The sequence below is a fragment of the Oreochromis aureus genome, linkage group 4 (assembly GCF_013358895.1).
Source record: "Oreochromis aureus strain Israel breed Guangdong linkage group 4, ZZ_aureus, whole genome shotgun sequence".
Taxonomy (NCBI): domain Eukaryota; kingdom Metazoa; phylum Chordata; class Actinopteri; order Cichliformes; family Cichlidae; genus Oreochromis; species Oreochromis aureus.
Window position 1 is genome coordinate 34969591 of NC_052945.1, and position 23314 is coordinate 34992904.

Genomic DNA, 23314 nt, shown 5'->3' on the forward strand with positions numbered 1-23314 from the left:
TCTCTGTTCCACGTTTATTTGGCATCCAACAAAATCCAATAAAAGTTTTAAGAATTAACATGTTTCACCATCACCAAAAACAACATTTCTCCCAATAAAAATGTAAAACTAGAAGGTCCAAAATCATAAAAAGCAAGCATTACGGCTTGGGGTGTAAGTACATGATGCAAGCAGCTCGAGACAGGCAAGTTGGAAAAAGGCAGAAATCTAATCCTACTGATAGTAAAGCACAACACAGATTAAAGATCCACACTGAAGAAACTCAAGCAGAGGTTTTCCCTTCAGTTGACTCACAGCCACCTGAAACTATTCCAACAGCTGTAACCACAAAAAAACAGAAAAAGACCTCCTGAGAAAACAATTCTAATTCATCTTTTATTCGGTGAAATCTAACAGCACTTTAGAGTCAAGTTTGTTCTTTTTAACAACCAAAGCAAAGTTTGATTATTACGTTTCCACCGTGTTTGCAGTTGGATTGAAATAGTCTTTTAAACCCCCATTTCACTCCGTCCTCCCTCACAGTGTTACCCACTGGCTGCTCAGAATGATAATGTTGAGAGAAAAACGCGCAGCCGTGTAAGCCATCTGACCGTCCACTCAGTTTCAGCCACAGTAAAGTCCCAGCCAGTGTGTCAGCTGTGTGCTCCGGAGGAAAACAGCTCACCTCTCGCTTCATCTCGCCCTCTGCTGGGCTCTGATGGCCACAAAAAGATGCAGTGATGTTTATAGGTACAACTTGACAGTCAGCTATGTAGGTGAGAGAGGGAAGGTATTTGCAAGTTGAGGGTGAGGTGGCTTTTGCCTTCCTTCCCTCCTTCCTCTCCTGATGCCACCATGCCCACTCAGACCCCAAAAAGGAAGGCCGGTCAGCAGGCGCACCAAGTGCCGTGTTAGCCCAATCACCCATTGTTGGGGGGAGTGTGGTTGCAGCAATGCTACGAGGTTGCTGCCCCAGTTTGGGTACCCAGGGGTGCGGGAGGGTGGACTAAGCATCCACGTCCCATATTCTTCCCCTAGTATGGCCTGGTACTGCTGTTTTGACACCCAAGTCCCGCTGGACTCTGGTGGATCTCCAAGCCTTCGCTGGACCAGACATGAAGCAGCAGAGCGTTCACACCCAGGCAGTCCAGCCCTCATACAGCTGGGCCAAGTTATCCATGTTGGTAGCCTCCTTGATAACAAAGTCCACCTGCAACCAAACCAGATGTGGTCAGTTTTAAATACAGACAATGTTATCGTTACGATATCTGATCCTCTGATTATGATAATGATTGTAATCTGCTCTTTATTTAACTGTACTTTGCTGTGCTCAGACTCACGCAGACCCCTGCTGAATGATGCTACCGATGCTACTGCATTACAAAGGCTTCAGAGATGTGATAAACCCACGTGACTCTCACAGCAGCAAACATCTATTCCACACTGTGTCAGCACATTTTGTTTGATTCTTTTAAACAATCTCTTCATCCTGTCACGAGGCTGCTTTGAGATGCCTCCCTATTCCCCTGATGGTTACAAAATGATGTGCTACCTGCTCGGAGACACTCATCCTCCTGTTGGGATCGATGTCTCGGCCCTCCAGTTTGGCTTTCACTCTCTTCCACACGCTGACTGCGTACGAGTTCCTCTCTTGGACCGCTGAAACAGAACAAAGTGTTTGTTCAGATGAAGTCTCTAATGTTACACATCTGTGCAGGAACCTGTGCATAAAATTTCATTTGCTAAAGGTAGGTATGCAGCAAGCCTGCAACTCCTGCTGAACATAAGCACTGACACTAATCCTCACTCTGAGGAAGGGAACAAATGCTCTTCTGACCTCAGACTGCTGCATACATGTTACATATTTGTGAAACATGCTGCTTTTTCAAAAACACCAGTTTCCAAGGATTGTGAGGAGAGTAAAGGAAGAGTACCTCGTCCTGTTTTGGGGTCTCGTACAGCCCTCTTTGGGCTGGGGTTGAGACCTTTACTGCTCACTAGAGTACTGGGCGGGGTATCGGTCGGGGTTCCCAGGTTGCGTGGGAGAGCCTTGCGTGCATTCTGGGACATCGAGTCTGGCTGGGTTTTCACCCCACTGCATCTGACAGCTAAATGAAAAACATAACAAATACACACACACGTGTGTACGTGCCACATGAGCTGTGTTCACGTGACAGGACGCACACTGACAGTGAAAACCCCTTTTCCCACCACAAAGTTTGTAGCGTGCTACAACATTGACTGGTTACAAGCTACTATTGGACGGTGCTCGTGTGTGAGGTTATACCTGCTGCAAAGCTCGACTGTGCTGCAGAAACAGGACTGGAGCATTCAGTGTCTCTGTCGGTCACCAGTGGGGAGGCAAAGCCCACCAGGCCGTTATAGACGCTGTTGTAATAAATGGATACATTAATAATAAGATTTTTATGTGGAAATGAAAAACATCATTAAGAGTGTGTGACCCAAGCACCTCTGGCTCTGTGAGTGCAGCTCTTTCAGAGTACTGGGGATTTCTTCCAGTAGTTCTAGCTGCTCCTGGCTGAGGTGCTGTCCACTGGCCTGGACAACAGTGAACAGCACTAACTGGATGTTGTCTTGCCAAGCTTTGTACTCCAACAGGAAGTGACGCACGCTGCCCTCGTATGTCACCTCTTCACCATCCGCCAGCGCTGCCTCCTCATCCTGTACGACATAAGTAAGAACAGTGACGACTGCAGATACAGCAGAATGCAGCAACTCGCTCGTCTTCTGCACTTATTCAAATGACAAACACATAATAGTGGTGAAAACACCCCAGATTTTAAAATCAGCTCTGTGTGTGTGTGTGTGTGTGTGTGTGTGTGTGCCTCAGGTGTACCTTGGCCATGGCCCTCAGCAGGTGCTTGACGTCAGCTAAATGGCGGTTGTGATTAGAGAGAATCGTTTTGATCGAGTCCACCAGCAGCTGCAGAGTTTCTCCACAGGTTTCCAGCTGCTGCTCCCGTTCCTCCTGATTCCTCTGCTCCATGTTCAGCTCATCCTCCAGCTGCCTCTGAGCACAGCTGAGCCACTCCACAGTGCCTATAGGCAAGTCTAGCACTGGACTCTGTAGCAATGGAAAGCACAACACTGTCTTACCAAGTTTCTCCAAACTCACTGGGTGATCACTCAAAAAATGTCTCAAGAAATGCAGCTGAGGGCAAAGAACATAAGGATGTAAACATGGTGGAGATTTAAAGAGAAACAAAAAGAACGTGTTTCATACAAACACATCTGTTAGACTTTAAAGATGAACTGTGAATGCAAACAGAAACATTTAGTTTCAGTAGGAACTCCAAACATTACATGTCAAAAGTGGATTTATTGTAAAGCTTTATAGGTTACTTGTTTTAAGTTAATCCAGGTGTAAGCTTAGCTGGTTTTAAATGGTTAATGTTAGCTAGCACCTGTAAACTCTGGTTGTCCAGACACCGATAGGAGAAAACTGTCCCTCGCGCTGACCTCAGTAAATGTTTGCAGAGTTTATTAACTCGGCTGGTGGTCTGACTGCATGCTGAGGGTGCAAGAAAAGGATTTTTATAAGTACAATTTTCCAAACACTCACATTTACTTAAAATTACTTGAGTGGGGTCAGGGTGTCGCCACCTCAGCATGCAGTCCAGTTCTGTACTCTTGCTAATGACCAAATAATGTTATTCAGGTGTGCTGCAGCAGGGACACCGGCCCTCGAGGACTGGAGTCTGACACCCCTCCCACAGAGCCACGGCTCACTCATCTGGTTAAATGTAGCCAGACTGATAGTTATTTAGATGTATGACAGACTTGTTAGGGCTGGCTGAAACTAGGTTTAATATCCTACATGTTACAGCACAGCATTACATGTGGAAATTAAAGATGAAGGACTAATTATTTCGATTTAAAATGTTATCAGTAAATGTGGTGAAAAAACAAGGCTGCACCAGAAACTTTATTGTTGACAGAAATGTAGGTCAAAGGTCAAACCAACCAGTCTGTGCAGGAGCTGGAGTTCCAGTGCAGACACTGTGCTGCTAAACTGGGCAGCGTACGAGCACGTCTGCTGGCAGCGCTTCAGCAGTTCAAACAGGGCTGCATCCATGCTGAGAGCCTCGGGGGATCGGGTCCGAAGGCCTTCAAAGTTGAGGATCGTGGAGCACAGGAATGTGACCTGGAAAGGAAGAGGGGGAAAATTGGCATTTTGTCCAAATGTGGTGATCAGTGACAGTAGGAGGTGAACACAGCAGCGGCTGTACCTGGCTGGTGCGCTGGTTGTCTCTGGCCACCATGGCGCGTCTCTCTCTGATGGTCATCTCAAAGTCCTGCAGGACAGGCGCCAGTGCTGGGTTGGCTCCACCGGCCCACTTTAAACGCTGCTCGATGCTAGCCTCCAGCGACGCTAGCTTCTCCTGAAGACACCACCAACATAACATGGAGGTGTTCATGTGAGATACTCATAATTACTACATAGTCTGGGATCGACTGGTTTTCCATTACAACCCAGTGTGCATGCTTGTCGTCATAGCAATGCGTCTGCGTGTTGTGCGACATGAACGCTACAACAAAGGGGGCGTGATCTTGGTTAAGATCAGGCTTCAAAACTTTCCTTTTTGCTAAAGTAGCATAAGTGAGCGTCGCACCAGACCCCCCTCCTTACTGTGGAAGTGAGGAAGAGGTGCGCTTGTTCTGAATGACACCTGATGCTATACACAGGGAGGCCATAGCCCCTCCTGCCATTGGTGTCACTTAGCCAGCCTGTAGGGGCTGGTGTAACAGCATTTGAGCTTCTGATGAGGGTGAGACACTGACATCTGCTACTCAGAGAACCTGGGTTATATACATAACCTTAAGTTAGCTTGAGAGAGCGATAGTAACCAGAAAGCCAAGCAGAATGTGGCCACTTTTGGTTGGCTCGGCCTGGCAACCCATCAGGCTTGTCCTGAATTCCACAGACATGCCTTCCAGGTAATGTTACTGAGCTGCTGCGGTTAAACTTTACTATGAGATTTTCCTGTAGTAGTTCCTATGTTAAACATACTAAAGTATTTTTAAAATGTCACTCTCCTGAAGTGAACAGAAACTATTATGGTTTAGATCTGGGAATGAAGACAAACTCACCTGAATGGCAACAATGGCTGCTTCATCCTGACTCAGCTTGTACAGCTTCTTCTTCATGTTGCTGAGGATCACAGAACGAGGAGGAATGCTGACACTTAAAGGCTGATTACTGGGACCCAGAACATCCTCGTGCTGCCACTGAAAGAAACGTACCAATAAAAACTGTGGTATATTTGGACAAGCCACCAAATGACATGAAATCATGTCAGAGATGATCCAGACATCAATTACCACTGATTCTAATAAAGCTGACCAGAACTCGCCCTTTTCTTTGCAGCACTTTGTGTTAATTTCACTGATCTTCAGCTTACACTGGAGGCGACTGGAAGTATTTTTTGTGATGTGAACAGTGATCTTAGACTATAACGCATCACAACTCCAAAAGCATCAGCACACTGGTGCATGTACCTGGAACATAGCGATGTGCAGCTGGCTCCTCTGCAGGCTGGCCTTGGCAGCTTCCAGGTTGCTATCCAGCCTCCTCAGCAGGTCAACCTTTTTCCATGCTGTGTCATAGGACGACACCAGCACTGTGGCTCTGTTCAGCAGCAGCTGGGAGACTCGACCTGACGTCAGACCCTGCTCCACTGCCTTCTTACAGAGCTCATCCAGAGAAACCTTTGGAGAAACCACACATAGCAAAGGTATTCATGGTATTCTTTACAGTCTTTGAAAACTGGAAGAATAAATGTGTATCCACTTTGCATTTGCGCTAAAACATTTCACACACACAGGTTTTTTCATATATAAGGTTTTTCCACTTTTCCATGATGGAGTACTGTGAGTAGAATCTGGTGCAAATGAAGAATCCATTTTGGAATAAGGTTGCAACATGAAAAATATTTGGAACAGGTGAAGCACACACATTGGTATGTATGGGTCCAGAAAGGGTAATGGCTGTCCGACAGTCTGGGGAGGCTTTGACAGAACAGGTTATTAATTCAAACCACTGATTACTGCAACTCTCTGCAGCAGAGAGAGCATTATTTATCTTTAAACAGGCTGAGTAAGGACTACCTGACCAAGATGGACAGCAGTGATCAGCAGATCAACCAACCTGAACTAGAATGCAGCCAACCTGTGCTCAGCATTTCTAAAGACTGTTGAAAAAATGCAAAAATGAACACTCTTTTTTTAACGTTTACATGGAAAACATGAAAAACATTGAAAAGAACATTGACCTAACCTGGAGAACAAAGATATAATACTGAACATTTAAAGACATTTTATTTGGAAAGCCCACAGCACTGAGTGGATGGGACAGTGTAATGTTGTGCAACTGAACTCTGCATTTCCCCCGTCGTCTGAGTGCTCAAAGACTCCAGGCCCCTTAGACTACACACCACATAATTCCACACTCATCATACCTTGCTCTCTGCACCAAAGTCTTTTGCTTCCACCTGAGCGACAATGTCCACACCGAGGGCAGAGAGGGTGCTGCAGAGGGCCAGACTGAGGGCTTGGCTGGGCATACCCATAAGCATCTGCCGGACAAACTCAGCAGTGAAGGCCTTGATGGGACGAATCATCTGTTCCTCACTGACCACTGCTGCACCCGACCCAGTGCTGCTGGGCCGGCCGTACAGGGACTTTCCCAAACCAACAGGTCCATTTGTAGGTAACAGGTCCTCAGCTGGGGCACAGGTACCTGCGAAGATTTGTCCCACAGTCATCAGACACGCTGCAAGAATATCTGATTACTTAAACCACCGAGCTCACAAATACCTCAGAAAGCTATATTCTCTCTTTCTCTGGGAGACATTCTGTTTGCACAAAGTCAGACTGTGTCAGACAAAGTCAAACCACAAACATCCAGCGATAAACACTTCATAGTGGAAGAAGAAAAGGCTGTAGATTACGGCTAAATCAATATTTTAACAATGCTTTAAGCATGTATTCCTCAGTTCTCTCTAAAGTGTTCATGGCATCAAGCAGGTGCTTGTAATAAAGTGCAACAACATGATAAGATCATCCTCAGTCTGTGTGGCCGTGGAGAGCTCTTACCAGAAAGAGTCTGAGCAAACGAGGAACACAGCCTGAAGAAATCCCTGATGGTCTGCAGTCTCTTGATGAAGAACACTTCCTCCATCAGCTGACGCTGATTCAGGCTATCAAAGAAGTGGAGCTGTGTGGCTCGGGCCTCCCTCAGAACATCCACCTTTCTCCAGAGAGGCGGCACCTCTAAAGAACTCAGCTAAGGATAACGCAGAACAGAGTAATATTAGTCGATCCAGGAAACAACAGTGTAAGAAACGCAGACTAGTTCCTGAAGAGCAGAAGAGCTGTTTAGGACTGGATCCGAGCTTATCCTGCTTAGATCATAAAAATATCACGTTACAGACCTCACAAGGATTTCTGATGTCATTTTAGGTCTTTTACTGCATTGTTCCGCCCTCTGCAGCCCTTAATCTCTTTGCAGTGGCAGTGCTGTTGCTAATTGACCAGGTGTGGATAAAGGCGTACCTGAGACAGGCTTTCATAAAGGCTCACTAGTGTTTGTCGTAGTGGTACCAGCTATTTTAGCCAACTTATTATGCGATTTAAAATAAAAAACTCTTCTCTGTGAAATTCTGGTATCAGTCTCCATGTTTATGTTGCAGCTTTTGAGCCGGGTCGTAACATGCATTCACTGAATGTGCACAAATGTAAGCTCTACCTTTTCCGTCAGCTGCCCAAAGGCCGTCTCCAGCTGAGTGAACATGCCATCAAAAGCAACCAACAACATTTGACCTGCAGACATCTTTGGTGTGTCCTGGCCCTGTCCATCCATGCTATGAGGCTGGATCAGTTCAGAGTACTGCACACGCAGCATTCTGAAAAACAGACACACAAAAACAAACTTTAAGCATACAGGTTAGCAGCAAGCTAAACAGCACTGTGTCTGCTAAAAATGCATGACTGGAACTCCACCTGGTGATGTGGAGGCAGTGGTTGCGGCCGTTGTGGTCCAGGCCTGTGCCGGTTTGCAGACTATCGGCCAAACCTTGCAGGCCAAGACCATCAGAGCTCTGATCTACCAGCTGCTCCAGTTCTGCCAACATGGACTCCAGAGTCGGCTCTCCTTTAATCATACATCGCAGAGCCTCTGGAAAGATGATCTGACGGAAATTGGTGTTCAGCTCCTGCAGTAAAAAGACGGCAGGCCAGAGCAATGTCAGAAAAAAAGACTTCACACAGCCTCAGCCTGTTACTGCTCAGCTTCATAGTTTTGCTGGTGGACCTACCTGTAAGCACGTATACACAGCATTGGCCAGGTAAACAACCTGGGTGGTAGCTGAAGGTGGAGGGAGCTCCAGGTCGTGAGTTAAAAGTGGGCAGCGCTGCAGCAGTGTTACAAGCGCATTGATGTTTCCAATCATACTGCACAGCTCCTCCAAAAACCACGCCCCATCCCGAGACGTCAGGTCCACGAGCTGCTCCCCAGCACTGGTTGCTGCACCCTCCATCACCAGGTTACGCCTATGGTCAATCAAACACACAAGACAAAAGTGGGTTCACTGTGTCCAGTGCAGCTTTTATCCACCCACTCAAACCCAAGCACACCAAGGTTGGACTGATCTCATTTCCAAAGCTGCTGAGGACCACATCGGTTTTTTTACGTCCCATTGAAGCCCCATAAGTAAAAATGGTGCACTCTCTTTTTCACATGACTGCATGCTGCTATAGACACTTCACTTTATGCACCGAGCACTTCTCACCATGTGACCTTCTGCCCACTCTGTGTGAGATCAGTAACAGTAGCACGCCTGCTAGCCCAGGTTTTAGTGCTTCCATGGTTATTTTCACAGGTGAGTTGGCCAAGTCTCACTAAAGAAAACAGAGTCTGAGACATAAAATGATCTGACCAGGACTCAGTCGTGCTAACAGCAAAGAAAAATCGACGAGAGCTGGATGAGGTGGACAGATGAGGAGGCCTGCTTCCAGTCTGTAGAGCAGACTGTGACAATGCCAACAGTCTAGCAGATTGCTTTGGGATACAATTGTATGGGATGCCAAAATGAAAAAATAACTCTAATTTCAGATATTTGAGGTTGTGCTGAAAAAAAATTATACCAAACAAGGCAAGATAAAGAGTTTTTAGAGGTGAAATATAGAGGTAATATCAAAAGTAGTCAAAAACGGCCAATTATACCCTAGAGGGTTAAAGTATTGACCTACAGTACAGACACAAACCCTCACAGACAGGGACTGAAAACTGCTTACTGTGAGACACAGAATGAAAATGTGAATGAAACCTGCAGAGTGTGCAGAGGGCAGAGGTGATGATTGCAGCCAGGCTGTGAGAACCTGGCTCTCCATTCTCCCGCAGGAAAACTGTGATGCAGTGTTCAATCTCCTGCAGCTGCTCCTCACACGCTGCTACTGTGGTGCCCTCAGCCTTCACCCGCTCTGCTTGGTGCACCACGCGCTCGTTGGTGTCAGCCACTTGGTGCTGCAGAGTCAATTCCACACTGGAAAGAAACTGGCAGGAGGCGGCAGAAGGTTGTGGAGAAAACAGCAACTCGTATCTGGAAAGAGAGAGAGAGACAGATTTAGCTGGTATCATGAGTTACACCATGAGAAGCAGGACATAAGCAACCTGTCCTCTCTCATAAACTGCAGGTAACTCAGGTGAAGGGGCACACAGGATGTGTGCTGAGTTGATGAGAACTATCCTCACTCATGAAGGCATAGATGATATTTTTAGGTGTGTAACTTGGACCTGACGGTGGGTCTCAGGGGTGCTTCTTCACCAAAAACATTTTAGGGACTCTGGGAGGACTGGTCACCAGTAAGGCTGGTACTAGCTAAGTGACAATTAAGTTGTTTAGCCAACTGGTCACATACATTCGTAGGGTTAACTGATGAAAATGATAAACTGTTCAATGTTGGTAAGACAAGGCATAGCTTCTTACTGTCTGTAGATGTGCTGGCAGTGATCTGCTGTCATGTCTCTCAGCAGCTCTTCCAACCAGGCCTTCCACTGGTGGGCCCTGTGGAATACTAGGGTAGCCCGTGGGTACAGCAAAGCCACTGTGGCATAGCTGTGAAGCTGCTCCAGGGAGCTGCGGAGGGCTCCACGGCGCTGCTGCAGCAAGGTGCTCACCTCCGCCTCCAGGCTCTCACATTGGCTGATTAGGTGGGCCTGGCCTGCATTTTGCAAGAAGGCTGTAGCTGGCACATAGCTGGGAGGGCCTGATGGGACAGCCAAGAACAAGACAGTACAGCTCAGTACAATCAAATCAGTGCTCAATGCATTTTTACTGAAAACGGAACCACAAGCAGTGTTGTTTAATCATAGTGTTAAAATGATAAGCAGGGACAAATCATCAATATCACATAAATGAATAACATTGACCCTGACAGACGGGCACACAGTTAATCATCAGGCCCTTCAAGAACAGTAAATGTTCACGATGACATCACTAGAGACAGAAAATGCATTCGACAGAGTGAACCTGAAATGTGAGTTTGGAGAATCATTATTGGATAAAGGGCCATGACACTCAACCAGTGGCTGTAGTTCCACTTCCACAGTACAGATGTTCTCGTTCCCTCCCTTTACAGAAACACTAACAGCAGGACAAAGGAAACTATAAACAAATGCAGAACTCACACTATGTACAGACAATACTCTTCCAACACCTTCAATAATCCTTAAAAGAGTCGTATAAAACGTCTCTGCCACTGAAAACGCTACATGAAGACAAACAATCATGTTGCTGGGATTTCCTGACCTGGACGATTGAGTTCGTACTCAGACAATCTGTGTCTGTTTCTACTGTGTGAGGGAGTCCAGACCAACAAGTGGGAAGCACAGGTGGACCCCCAGGTGCCACAGACTTCCTGTGTCATATGCAAGTTTATTGGCTGCCGACTACATAATAAAACGGGCTCCCTCCAATCAGGTCAGGAGCAACTCAAGAGCTGTGCAGTTATTGTGTAAACATGCAAATGATGCTAACCATGGCTACAACTAAAATGCAGGGAAAAGAATATTTATTGTATAGAAAATAGCTGCCAGCCTGCTTGGCCTTGCACTACTGAGCTGGTGGGACGTACTGAATATCCTGGGTAAGGCGAGCGTCCCACTAAACCTTTCTTTCTCTCCACAGTATGCCTTCTTATATTGTTATTCTGTTTTAAATGGAGGTTATAAAAAGTTTTTACCCTGTTTTTACAACTAAATGTGAAACCATCCTATTTTCATTTTATATATTTTCAAGCAAAATATACCAAAGCAACACCCAGAAATGTGTTGAAATACACAATATTCAGAAACCTGAGGAGATTATTTTATACAGAGACTGACCAAGATCGATAGGACTGCTGATGTCCTGCAGCAGGCTGGCGAGCTGTGTGGCCTCCAGGCTGGAGAATGCTGCCTGGTACTGGGAGATCCACTGGTCCAGTTCAGTCAGTTTGCCCTGAATGGCCTCCTGCACGGTCCGCTGTCGTGACTGCAGCTGGGTGTGTTCAGAGTACCTGTGAGTAGGAAGGCTGGGTGAGTAAGAGTTCAGAATGTGGCGATGATGTTTGTGGATACAGTATTTATGTCATCCATCTTCCTGATGTCACTCATTCCAGGGGTGCTATTAAATTTCCTGCACGTAGCACTCAGCAGGCGTGCGCACAAAGAAGCCATCGCACATGCAGCAGTGTCTGCTTTGCACACGCGGCTGCAGTTTCACATTCTCAGTAAATAATCCAGTGACAGCTGTCAGCATCTCCACTGCACACAGCAAACAACAACAGCTGATGATTCACTCTGCACTTTAGCTTTCAAACAAAGTTTAAAATAGTATTTCTGTTGTTGCCACAGTATAGCTGTTTATATAACTACTCAAAGTGACCAATCACATTATGAACCCGTTCCTTCCTTCAGGGGTAATATGAAGCTTATCTTATGCTGTAAGTGTGACCACAAAAATGTTTCCAAGCAACAACAGCACCTAACTTTATCTATCAATTAATAATTAAAAAGCCACATTTCCTTATCTTGTTGTCTGTAGTGTCTGTTTAAAAGACGATCAAATATCCAAATATGTTAAAAAAGTCAATGAATCCATTGGACGTACCTTTCAGTCCTTCAAATATATATGCATTTAAAATAACGTGCTGTGTCTGACCTTTGCTCCAGAGTGAAGATGACGTGGTCAGGATGCTTCTCTGCCCCCTCTAAGAAGGCGCTCTCCTCTTGTAGTTTAGCTTGGCGTTTCTCTCCTTGGCAGAGAAGCTCCTGCAGGACCAAGTACTCCTCTACAGCTTCTTCTACTTGTGGTAGGACTGCTAGCATTTCGTCACGATTCTTAAACCAGTTCACCTGCACGAGGCCCACACACAATATCAATAACACATTAAAAATATGAAATACAGGAAAGGATTCATTCTACAGCTTGCAGGGTTGTTAAAAACAAAGCCAACCTTACTCCTACCCATTTAGACACTGTAAGCTAAAGAGAAATAAACGTAGTTTTAGTCAGCTGTGGATTAACCTGGAATGACAGCAGAGTACTGCTTTGATACCACTACCTTCTTTAAACTGTAACGCAGTTGTCATTTAAGTTTCTCCCCTATTTATTGTTCTCACTGCCAGACAAAGTGAAGTAACATTGACAAGTGCGATTAAAGAAAGGTTAAAAAACAAACTACTGCAACCATGGCAACCACGGCGACCTCAGAAACCACCACAAAACCGACCGTATTTGCTGATAAGGTGCTGTATGATTATTTGACATCTGTGAACTCACCTTGATCTCAGCCACCCTAGAGGAGAAGAGAGAGCGCGTGATGTCTCTCTCCATGTCCCGCTTGCTCTTTTTGCTGTCCGCCTGTTGGCCTCCCCCTCCGTACACTGCACCAGCAAATCCTACCTCTCCCCCCGCGGTCCAGTCCACCAGAGGGTCGTAGACGAAGGCCTCCAGTAGGGTCAGTAAGGTCTCTCTGCCTCGTCGCATTATCTGAACCACCTAGAAACACACATCCCACTTTAATTTTTTTTCCAAGTATATTTTGACTTCCATCCTGTCACAACAGCCGACAGTTCTAACATCTGCTGTAGCAGCTGGCACACGTCCATGTTTCAGTGCATGGGAAATATCCCGAGGTACAAAAGTGCACTACATGCCTCTAACAAACAGCCTGTAAGCTGTAGCAAACTGTAAAAACAAACTCTGTCACTCCATCTGCTGGATAATTTTACCTTCATTATTTTAAACTGTGCAAAAAAGCGCCACTCGTCTCAATATTTATCAATTAAAGCCCAGTGGGCATAGTTTCCAATCGTTACCCTTACCAAAAACAATCTTCTCAGGCTCACGTGTTCATTTTATAAGCTCCAACATATTGAATACTTTGGGTACAGAGCAGAACTTGGTTCTCTTCAGCGCAACAGCAGCAAGGGATGAAGATCCTTATTCTAACAGCGCAGGTGGACGGTGGTATGGTATACCTGCCACGGGGCACACTGTGACTATGCCACGTGAAACAAGGTTTACAAGGTGTGTGAGCAATGCTTCTGATGGTAACATAGGTGGGTGTGATTCAGATACCCTTTACAAATGGGTTGAATTAATGACTGTACAAATGGTTTTATATGCAGTGTGACGTGAGAGTAACCTGTTCACAGGACAGCCTGAAGATGCCCTCCACCCCAGTGACTCCCAGAGCCATCTCAATGTTGTGGGTCATCCTGAATGGGACCTTTTCTGGCACTCGCAGGCTTTTCCCTGGCAACACACGGACAAACACACTTTGATACTGTGCACCCAGGAAAACGAGCAGGTCACCCACTACATGTGTGGTACTGTTTCCAGTCTGCATGTTACACGCTAGCAGCCAAAAATAACCCCTCAACGGGGTTTACTCCAACATCTCAGTGTGTGATAAAGAGGTTCGAGTCTGATCATAGTATGGGGCACTGTGGAGGAAAAAAGCTTTATTATATCTGCACAGAACAGGCTGACTAACTGTTGTGAGCACTGAAAGTGTACTGGAACACCTGAGTGTTCAGAGACTCCATTCATCCTTATCAATGTGTGAGTGTGTGTGGTGTTTGTTCACCTCTGTCACTTTGCTTCTATCACATACAGACAAATTGTTTTTTTACCTTTTAATAAATGCGGTTCTTAACTATTCTCTTTAAAATGAATCGCAGCAACACAGTTAAACGCACCTTTTTCAAAGCATACGTTGTAGTCAATGTGCACCACCTCTCCAGTGGTCATGTCAATCAAAACATTGTCAAGGTGACGGTCGCCAAGGCCAATAATGTATCCCACCATTGACATGACAGCAGTAGATCGGGCGTAGGACTGCAGACAGACAAAAGGAAACAAAAAAACATCTGGATTACATTTCTGAGCATCTGTCCTTTTCTGAAACAGGAGACAGGGAAGAAGGTGAGAAATGCTTTGAATGCATCTCCTCGCTACCTGAGTGACCCTCCACCACTCGCTTGGCGTGGTGCAAGAACACCACAGCTCCTTGGACAGAAGGTTGGACGGCGTTGCTTCCATCAACTCTTTCAGAACCTCCTTCATAACGCTGAGAGGCCAGTCTCTCCGTGTCACATCCACGCTCAGCCCCACTGCCTTTAAAGCCGGCCCGATGCGACTGTAGTACAGCTCACTGGGGCGGGGCACTGGAGGTATAGGCTGCTGTGGGAAGGAGTCCTGGGCCTGCTCAGAAAACAAAGTCACGTCACTAACCAGTAATACAGGGCCAAAACCAGAAAGCGCTTGCCGCCTGACCCAGTGCTAAAGCCGTGTGTTACAGTGCAGACAAACCTCTACCTTCTGAGCCTGCTGCACAGCCTCCCTCTGCTGCCAGCGTTTGTAGAGGCCAAAGAGGGGCGTGGCACCATCCACCCACTGGATCAGCCCTGAACGAGTGCCAAGCGGCGTGACAGAATAGTGTCGGGCATGGAAGTGTGGTTGCTCCTGCTGATTGATCTTGGTGAACATGGTGTTGACAATTGACAGGAACTGCATGATGCGCTCATCCAAATGCAAATCCTCCAGACCTGAGAGAAACTTTAGTCACTTTTTCATCACAAAGGAAACTTTGACATTTTTCTCTTTGCTTTCTACGCACAACACACAGCTCACAGCTCAGAGGGATCATTAGCGGTTCACATTAAAAGCTTTTTAATGACAACTTAGTCTTGATAAAATGACAATGTGCAAACGTAAGAAAACACTGACAGCGAGATATGAACACCCACAGAAAACGTTTGTGCTAATCTCAACTTGCCGCCAGCTTCTGTCAGGTCTGCGGTTCTTTTTCAGATTCTGTATTTCACACATAATAGCTGACTCGAACTAAACTCAATCGTGGATACAAATCTGGGCGACCCCGAGTTTACATACAGATGACGTACGCTGAATGTGACGCAAGCAACTAGAGAGCCTAACATCGGGTCAGCGGGTGGAATGATGAAATGAACAAAATATATATGAAAATCCAAAGAATTGGATTTCCTACAAACCTTTTTTAATAACAATAACTATAATGCCAAGTGTCAAAGGTGCTCTTGGAAGGACCCTCTCTTAAAGTGCTTGGACAGATTTTATTTTTATAATTTATTTATGACCTCATTTGTTAAAAACAAAATTAGGCCTCCGTCACACAGGCGTGGGGACCAACTGGCAAATAAATAAATTAAAGGCTGCATTAAATGGTAAATGGCCTGTATTTGTATAGCGCTTTACTAGTCCCTAAGGACCCCAAAGCGCTTTACACATCCAGTCATCCACCCATTCACACACTGGTGATGGCAGCTACATTGTAGCCACAGCCGCCCTGGGGCGCACTGACAGAGGCGAGGCTGCCGGACACTGGCGCCACCGGGCCCTCTGACCACCACCAGTAGGCAACGGGTGAAGTGTCTTGCCCAAGGACACAACGATTGAAACTGTCCAAGCCGGGGCTCGAACCAGCAACCTTCCGATTACAAGGCGAACTGCCAACTCTTGGGCCACGATCGCCAAGCCCTTTACCCAACCTTTGTCACTAGTTAAAATTAGCTGCACCAAAAACCTTGTGACTGCCACAGTCATGACTTATTTGCTAACTACTGACTGTTAGCAAAACTTGACAAAATACAATAAAAACTGGAAACAGAACATTCTCCTTCAAAGTAAAAGCTGTGCCTCACTGCTACAGGAAACACATTTCTAAACTTTAACTTTTTGGTTGGAACACTGTTGTCACATAAAAGTCTTCCATGCAAATTATGGGTGACCATGGCAACTGCCAGAAGGTTTGTGGTGTACCACCATCTTTATGACCAGCTTCACCTTACAACTGGCCCTCCAGCAGCCAGCTGGGGAATATTCATTTGTCCTGTTTAGTAAAACAGCTTGTATTCAAACTGCGTCAAACACAGAAGATGTTCTCAGTGCTGATAACGAAGAAATTACAGACTCGACAGGTCGATGTGCCTCTCTCATACTTCATATATTCTAATTACTTTACTAACTAATTACTTGATCCTTTAGCTTTAGAAGACTGTTTCCATCTAGGACTGCTGCTGCGACCGAGTTTCCCCACCTTTAAAGAGGTACGGGTAGTTGTGTCCATCTGAGCCCAGGAAGAACAGTTTCTTTGGCTTGGTCTTGGTTGGCAGTATAGTGATGGTGTTCCCTACACTCTGTATGGTCACTGCATCTAACGCCGATGCCTCGCCAGGTAGAGCAATCTCTGTTGTAGTCATGGAAACCAGGCGGGGACTAATCTCATCCAGATGCAGCAGATAGCTGGTTCTCTTCTGAGCACGCTGTTGCAGGCTCATCATGACCTGTCCAACACAGACAGCGCATTAGTCAGGATTGGAACAGCTACACAATATAAAACTATGTAAATATCAATGATCCTACATCCGTGGAAGTGATGCATCTTAACTAACAGAATACATACACAGGTACATCTTCACAGGTGCTGGGGAAACAATTCATGTGTATATTTAACACACACTGCACACTATAAATACACAGTTTGCTAAGGACAAAACGACACTCAGTGGATCATCAACCATTTGAAAGCTGGATTTGAAATCACAGGTGTGTGATCAGTGAAAACTGAAACTGCAGACTGAGTGGGCTCTCCTTCCTGACCTGAACCAGGACATCAGCGAGCTCGGGGACAGTGGGGCTTTTTGGCAGAGTCAGATGCACCGATGTTCCACAGGTTCTCAGTTGGACTCAGACCTGGGGAACATCAATGCCTTCATCTTCCAGGAATGTCACAGACAGAATGGCCATGTGAGCTGCACACAGTCCTGGACCAGGAGGAGACCAGGACCCACTGCACCAGCACCACGTTGACAAAAGCACCAAGTAATGTTTTACTAAGCTGCAAGCAGCATACGCTGTTACCACACTCTATCACGTCTGTCACAGGTGCTCCCATCCATGAAGGGAACACTGCACCTGTGGTGGAGTCGCAAGTTCTGCTGTTTCTGCTGTGAACAGATTCCACTGAAGGATGTGAGGCCATTCATTCTGATCGGAAACTGTACCTGTAGCCCACTGGTTGGTATGTCAGGCTGTAGGGCTCTGGCAGTACTACTTTCGGTCCTCCTCTAACAAAGGAGCAAATACCAGGCCCTGGGTTAATACCTTTTTATTGGCCTGTTTGGGTTTCCTGGTTTAACAGTCCATCTCGTGGCAACTCTTCCACAGTCCTGAGACTTGGCTGGGAGACAAAGCAAAGCCTTCTTACGATGACATGCTCCCACCCGTGCAGCACAGAGGTTCCTTCTATTGCTATCAGCAGTGACACTAAAAACGCAAAACTGAGCTGAAGTCAGTGAGCAGGATCAGGTAAGCAACCACCACCACTGCAGTTTTTGGGGGTCGTCTTGTTATCGCCTTTCCAGTGAACCTGTTGTCACTTTGTCACACACTGCTCATCAGTTTCTGCTCCCATTGCTATCCCTGCAGTTTAGAGAACTTGAATAATTTGAAAATAAAACCATGGTCATCGCTAACACAAAGCACATCATACCTGTTTAAAGGGAAGCCAGCTACTGCCTGGATTAGCTGGGTTTACGGGGTTTCTTAGACGCTCCAGGGCAGACGTGATGGCATCACCGTAGGTCTGCTGAAACCAGGATTCATGCGGCGTCTCTGCCGGAGCTGCTGTGATGCTGCACACGTGATCCAGGGCAAAAACCACGGGACGCATCAGAGCGGAGTGCTTTTCACGCATTATGGCAATCTTTTCATCCCTGCAGATCAACAAATCGTATTAGGAGATCAGACATGGCCAGTAAGAACTTTACTTTTCATTGAACACAGAAAAATACAGATCAGCAGCTGACTTAGTATGAAATACTGGTGACTGGCAGCACCAGCTCACAGCCTCCTGAGATCTCCCACGCTGCTCACCCAGCAGGGTGACGACAATACCCCAAATCAGCCTTTTACAGCTGAGGGGTAACAGCTATTCCACAGGCTGGTTTTCATCATGTCATCCCTCAACTTTTAAACCACCAGTAACAAATGATTGACGTTCTACAGGTTCCACAACAGATGAGACTGGGAGCATTGAAGCAACTACAGGACATGGACTGTGAATGGAATCCGGAATTTTACTATAAGAGGGTGGAGTTCAGATGTTCTTACCTTTGAGGCGGTTAACTGAGTTAGGGAAATACGAGAGAAACGTAAATACAGTACAGCTTACAACTAACAATTCTATACTTCCGGCGCCCCGTGTGCCAGCCTGTTACAGCAGCTCTGCTCATTCTGAGTTGCTTTCTTTCTTATCTTTTTTCTTCTCGTAATTTTTATAACTAACGTATTAGTAATTAGACTCTGCAACCATGTTCTACCGTTTTGTGCTAGTTCTGGTCGTTTTTCTTAGTCTTTTTCTACTTTTTTCACCCGTGTCTGGGGACCCAGAGCAGGGATCCTTTGTTTACAGTAAGGATCAGCTGTTAGCGCTGCGTCCTGCAGCGGTACTGCCGGCGGACAGACTCGACATTCCCAGCGAGCTGAGGAAGAAAAGACGGGGGTGTCGTGCTGGGAAGGAGCGCCGTCGCCCGAGAAGGAGACGCTATCGACCATCCATCAATAAGATGGATGAGCTCACGTCACTAACCTGGTCACAGAGGGAGTACCGATGTTGTGCCAAAAAGTGATTTCCGGTATTTGCCAAAAACCGATTGCTCGTATTTAAACTGCTGTAAGTAACTTGTTGGGCCATAACATGTGAAACATATGTCAAATGCATCCCTCATGGATGACACAAAGTCATACTGAGCCACAAACAACGTTTGTGTAACAAGGTAGAAGGCGCAATCAGTTTTTGGCAGCGACTTTTATATAACCTTTATTTATGCAGTTAAAAAAATGTCATTAACATTAAAAATATCTTTTGTAAGAGTAAGTTGGCCAAGAGGACAGCAGAAATGGCAGCAAATATTACAATAGTTTTGTAAAAATATTTTAAGTGGGGATAAAGGATTGGTTATAATGTAAGTACAATAACACAGACTTGTAAAGATACTTGAAAAAGCAGATAATTTTTTTTAATTCTATATATAACCCCTTTGTAAAAGCTGTTCACCGAAGTCTATTTACCAACACACGTAAAGATATTACACATAAAAAATACACGGAAACATTGGAAATCAGTTTTTGGCAGGCAATCACTTTTTGGCACAACACCGGCAGTGTAGCATCATGATGCTAACGGAGTCGTGGCTAACACCGCTAACTCCGGACACGAGCGTGACACTACCGGGATTCCAGATGCTGCGAGCGGACAGGACGAGAGACAGCGGTAAGAGGAAAGAAGGGGGACTGACAGTGTTTGTGAATGACAGATGGTGTAACCCTGGGCACATCACTGTGAAAGAACAACTCTGCAGCAGAGACATTGAGCTGTTAGCCGTTAGCATGCGTCCGTACTACCTGCCCAGGGAATTCTCGCATGTTATCGCGATAACAGCGTATGTCTCCCCCCCCCGGCCAACGCGGATGCAGCCTGTGACTCTCTCCACTCTGTGGTCAGCAGACTGCAAACACAATCTCCGAGAGCCCTTCTCGTAATATCAGGAGACTTTAATCATGCCTCATTGGACTCCACACTGCCCACCTTCACCCAGTATGTGACCTGCCCAACCAGAGACAATAAAACACTGGACTTACTGTATGCCAATGCAGAAGAGGCATACAGTTCATCACCTCTCCCTCCCCTGGGCAGATCTGATCACAACCTGGTGCACCTTGTCCCTGTGTATGAGCCCTTAGTGCGCAGGGAGCCACCAGCCACCCGCACAGTGCAGAGATGGTCGGAGGAGAGCGAGGAGGCTCTTAAGGATTGTTTTGAGTCGACTGTGTGGGAGGTGATCTGTGACGACCACGGAGAGGACATCGACAGCCTTACTACATGCATTACTGACTATATTAATTTCTGTGTGGATAACACCGTACCTACCAGGACTGTACGGTGTTTCTCCAACAACAAACCTTGGATTACCCCAGAAATTAAAGCCGTCCTCAAGCAGAAGAGGAGGGCCTTCAAATCCAGAGACAAAGAGGAGTTGAAAAGGGTGCAGAGAGAGCTGAGGGGACTGATGAGGAATGGGAAGGACAGCTACAGGCAGAAGATGGAGAACCAGTTTTTTAACAAATTTCCCACCTGTGGGACTAATAAAGGTCATCTTATCTCAATACCAGTGCAACCATAACCTGCAAGGTCTAGTGCACATCTACAAACCAATGCGGGATGAGCGGAATAGTTGTGCACTAGCGTGTTATATCACCATTCTTAATTCAAGGTGTTGAGGAATTATAGGAGCGTACCATCTGTGCGATATCAACCAAGGTTTGAAAGATTGTGTTTTAAACCTGAAATGCTTCCTAAAACAGATGAAAGTCAGAAGGTTCCAGATCTGTTTTGGGCCATGAGGAGTTAGAAAGGACGTCTAAGTGGTGTATGGCAGCAGCATTGTTCTACTCTGAACATTCAAAGTGCTTTTTACTACGAGCACATACTGACACCAACTGGTAGAAAACCCCTCCTGAGCCACAGCCATTTGGTATTAGTGGGTCTATTTCTGGTCACCCAAGACAGCACTTTCCACAGTGAGACCTTTGGTTATTGTTGGCTCCATGGTACTAAATGAACTGTGGGCCAGCAGTGGTTTGCTCCCTCTGGGAGGCGCTACAGGAGCCTCCGGACTAAGACCACCAGGTACCGGAACAGCTTCTTCCCCACAGCTGTCAGACTCCTGAACTCTGCCTCCAGACATCTGACCCACGTTAAACTCATGGACTGAACATACACACACCCACACACAATGGACAACTGTACCCTCAAACACACAATAATAACATGGACTGAACCACCACTCACAACCACTAGCACTTTATACAGCCTCTGTAGAAATTATCCACATATCTCACTCATCTTATCTGCACTACTGTATAGTTCTGTGTAAATAATCATTCTGTACATACGATAATTTTTAATCCTACAACTGTTCATAACTTGCATAGATCACATTTCTGTATAATTGTATATCTCATATTTCTGTATAGTTTTTCATATTTATATCCTGTTCATAGCCTGTACATACTTATAGTTATAGCATATTCATAACATATTTCATACCGTGTACATTATAACATACCATAATAGACCCATTTCTGTAATATACTTACATATCTATATTATTGCTAATATATATTGTAATATATCTATATCATGGCTAAAGCACTTCTGGATGGATGCAAACTGCATTTTGTTGCCCTGTACCTGTGACATGTGCAATGACAATAAAGTTGAATTCTATTCTATTCTTTGATTTTCCTTTCAGCAATGATTTGCTGATTTAAATGTTTTTTTCAAACAAAGATCGACACAGAGAAAAAAGTAGACCCTATCCTGAGCGTAAGGTCAATGCAGCAGAAGCAAGTCTCACCTGCGCAGTGTGTTATTATTCTGCACCCTCTTGACCTCATCCTCCAGCTGCTGGATCTTGCGTAGGACATGCATGTGCTGCTGTTGTAACACACCTAGCCACAGTTCATCCCACAGTAACGTGACTCTGCGCAGCTCACCCACCAGCTGCTGGACCTGGTCGGTACACACAAGTCAATCATTTGAGAAAATCCCACTTTTTAACAGAACTTTATACTTGTATCAACTACAGCTAAACAGTATAGCCCCCCTTCATGCAAAACATGTAACCGTGGTCAGCCTTCTACCTGCAGCACCATGCTAGGGTTGGCTAAAGACAGCTTCTCCACAATCTTGCTGTAACAGTCGTGCATCATGGCTTGGTCTTGACTTGAACAGGTTGCCAGCTCTTCTGATGATCTGCCTTGTTCATCACTCCCAAGCTGCTCCTCTTCATCCACACCTAGGTCCTCTCCTTGTATGCTACCCAAGAAGGTAGGCAGAGCTGACGGCAGTTTGCTCCCTGTTTGCAAAATTAACCATTTAGCAGTTTTAAACGAGCACAGGGTGTCTGATGTCAGAGACTCATGTGAATGTAAAGTCATTTTCCATCGAGACTCCCTTTCAAACCATGCAGACTTGTTTTAGAATATTACCTGTAACCTACCAGGTCACATTTATACCACCAAAATAAAACCAAATGCATCTGAAGTAAAAATAAATTTACTGCATTAAATGCTTAGGATTCTTTATACAGTCTCCTGTTTTTCTGACTTTATGTATTGTCATATCTTGCACATATGACTAATACTGAATGAACAAGCAACAATCTTACTTTTGTCCAGTGGTGTTAAGTGAAATATTTGAGATATTAATGTAGACAGCTGGGGAGAACATGTGTGCAAAAAGAAAGAAAAGAAAAGAAAGTAAAGTAAGCCTACCTGCATTCTGAGCTTCCCCTCCCAGGGAAAGTGAGCCTACAATGGCAGGGTAGAGGATGAGGTGTGGGGAGTCCTGGGCCACACGGCACAGCAGGCTGCATATGCTTTGTCGGATGTATGCCTCCGGATGGTTGAGACGCGAAAAAAGCTGTGGGATGATACCTAAAGACAACACAAAGAATCAGTACATAAAAAGCAACAAGTACATACTTTATGCTAAATGCGGCGTTTCTTGAAAGTGTGGTCTTTTGGTAAACAAGAGTTTACTGCAGGAGTCTCCAAGTTCAGTCCTCGAGAGCTACTGTCCTGCAGCTTTAGATGCATCCCTACTCCAACACAGCCAAATCAGATGGTTGGATTACCTCTTCAGCATGCCATCAAGTTTGGCA

At 45.7% G+C, this 23314-nt stretch overlaps 1 protein-coding gene across 3 annotated transcripts in view; it reads right to left on the bottom strand.

The window, feature by feature from the left end:
* Positions 1 to 23314, bottom strand: part of smg1 (SMG1 nonsense mediated mRNA decay associated PI3K related kinase) — a 61364-nt gene continuing 38050 nt past the window's right edge. For all 3 annotated transcript variants that reach the window (XM_039611148.1, XM_031734319.2, XM_039611147.1), the window contains exons 36-64: positions 22926 to 23087; positions 22293 to 22507; positions 22007 to 22161; positions 18079 to 18301; positions 16624 to 16870; positions 14865 to 15094; positions 14505 to 14750; positions 14246 to 14384; positions 13690 to 13799; positions 12822 to 13040; positions 12201 to 12394; positions 11384 to 11556; positions 9987 to 10266; positions 9327 to 9599; positions 8316 to 8550; positions 8002 to 8213; positions 7748 to 7904; positions 7096 to 7285; positions 6459 to 6739; positions 5500 to 5709; positions 5092 to 5229; positions 4230 to 4382; positions 3965 to 4144; positions 2837 to 3064; positions 2450 to 2661; positions 2267 to 2367; positions 1914 to 2087; positions 1532 to 1638; positions 1 to 1189 (exon numbers count right to left, since the gene is read on the bottom strand). In XM_039611148.1, the coding sequence (XP_039467082.1) occupies positions 1112 to 1189; positions 1532 to 1638; positions 1914 to 2087; positions 2267 to 2367; positions 2450 to 2661; positions 2837 to 3064; positions 3965 to 4144; positions 4230 to 4382; positions 5092 to 5229; positions 5500 to 5709; positions 6459 to 6739; positions 7096 to 7285; positions 7748 to 7904; positions 8002 to 8213; positions 8316 to 8550; positions 9327 to 9599; positions 9987 to 10266; positions 11384 to 11556; positions 12201 to 12394; positions 12822 to 13040; positions 13690 to 13799; positions 14246 to 14384; positions 14505 to 14750; positions 14865 to 15094; positions 16624 to 16870; positions 18079 to 18301; positions 22007 to 22161; positions 22293 to 22507; positions 22926 to 23087 (5522 nt within the window). In that variant the 3' untranslated portion in view covers positions 1 to 1111. The remainder of the gene's footprint in view (positions 1190 to 1531; positions 1639 to 1913; positions 2088 to 2266; positions 2368 to 2449; positions 2662 to 2836; positions 3065 to 3964; positions 4145 to 4229; positions 4383 to 5091; positions 5230 to 5499; positions 5710 to 6458; positions 6740 to 7095; positions 7286 to 7747; positions 7905 to 8001; positions 8214 to 8315; positions 8551 to 9326; positions 9600 to 9986; positions 10267 to 11383; positions 11557 to 12200; positions 12395 to 12821; positions 13041 to 13689; positions 13800 to 14245; positions 14385 to 14504; positions 14751 to 14864; positions 15095 to 16623; positions 16871 to 18078; positions 18302 to 22006; positions 22162 to 22292; positions 22508 to 22925; positions 23088 to 23314) is intronic.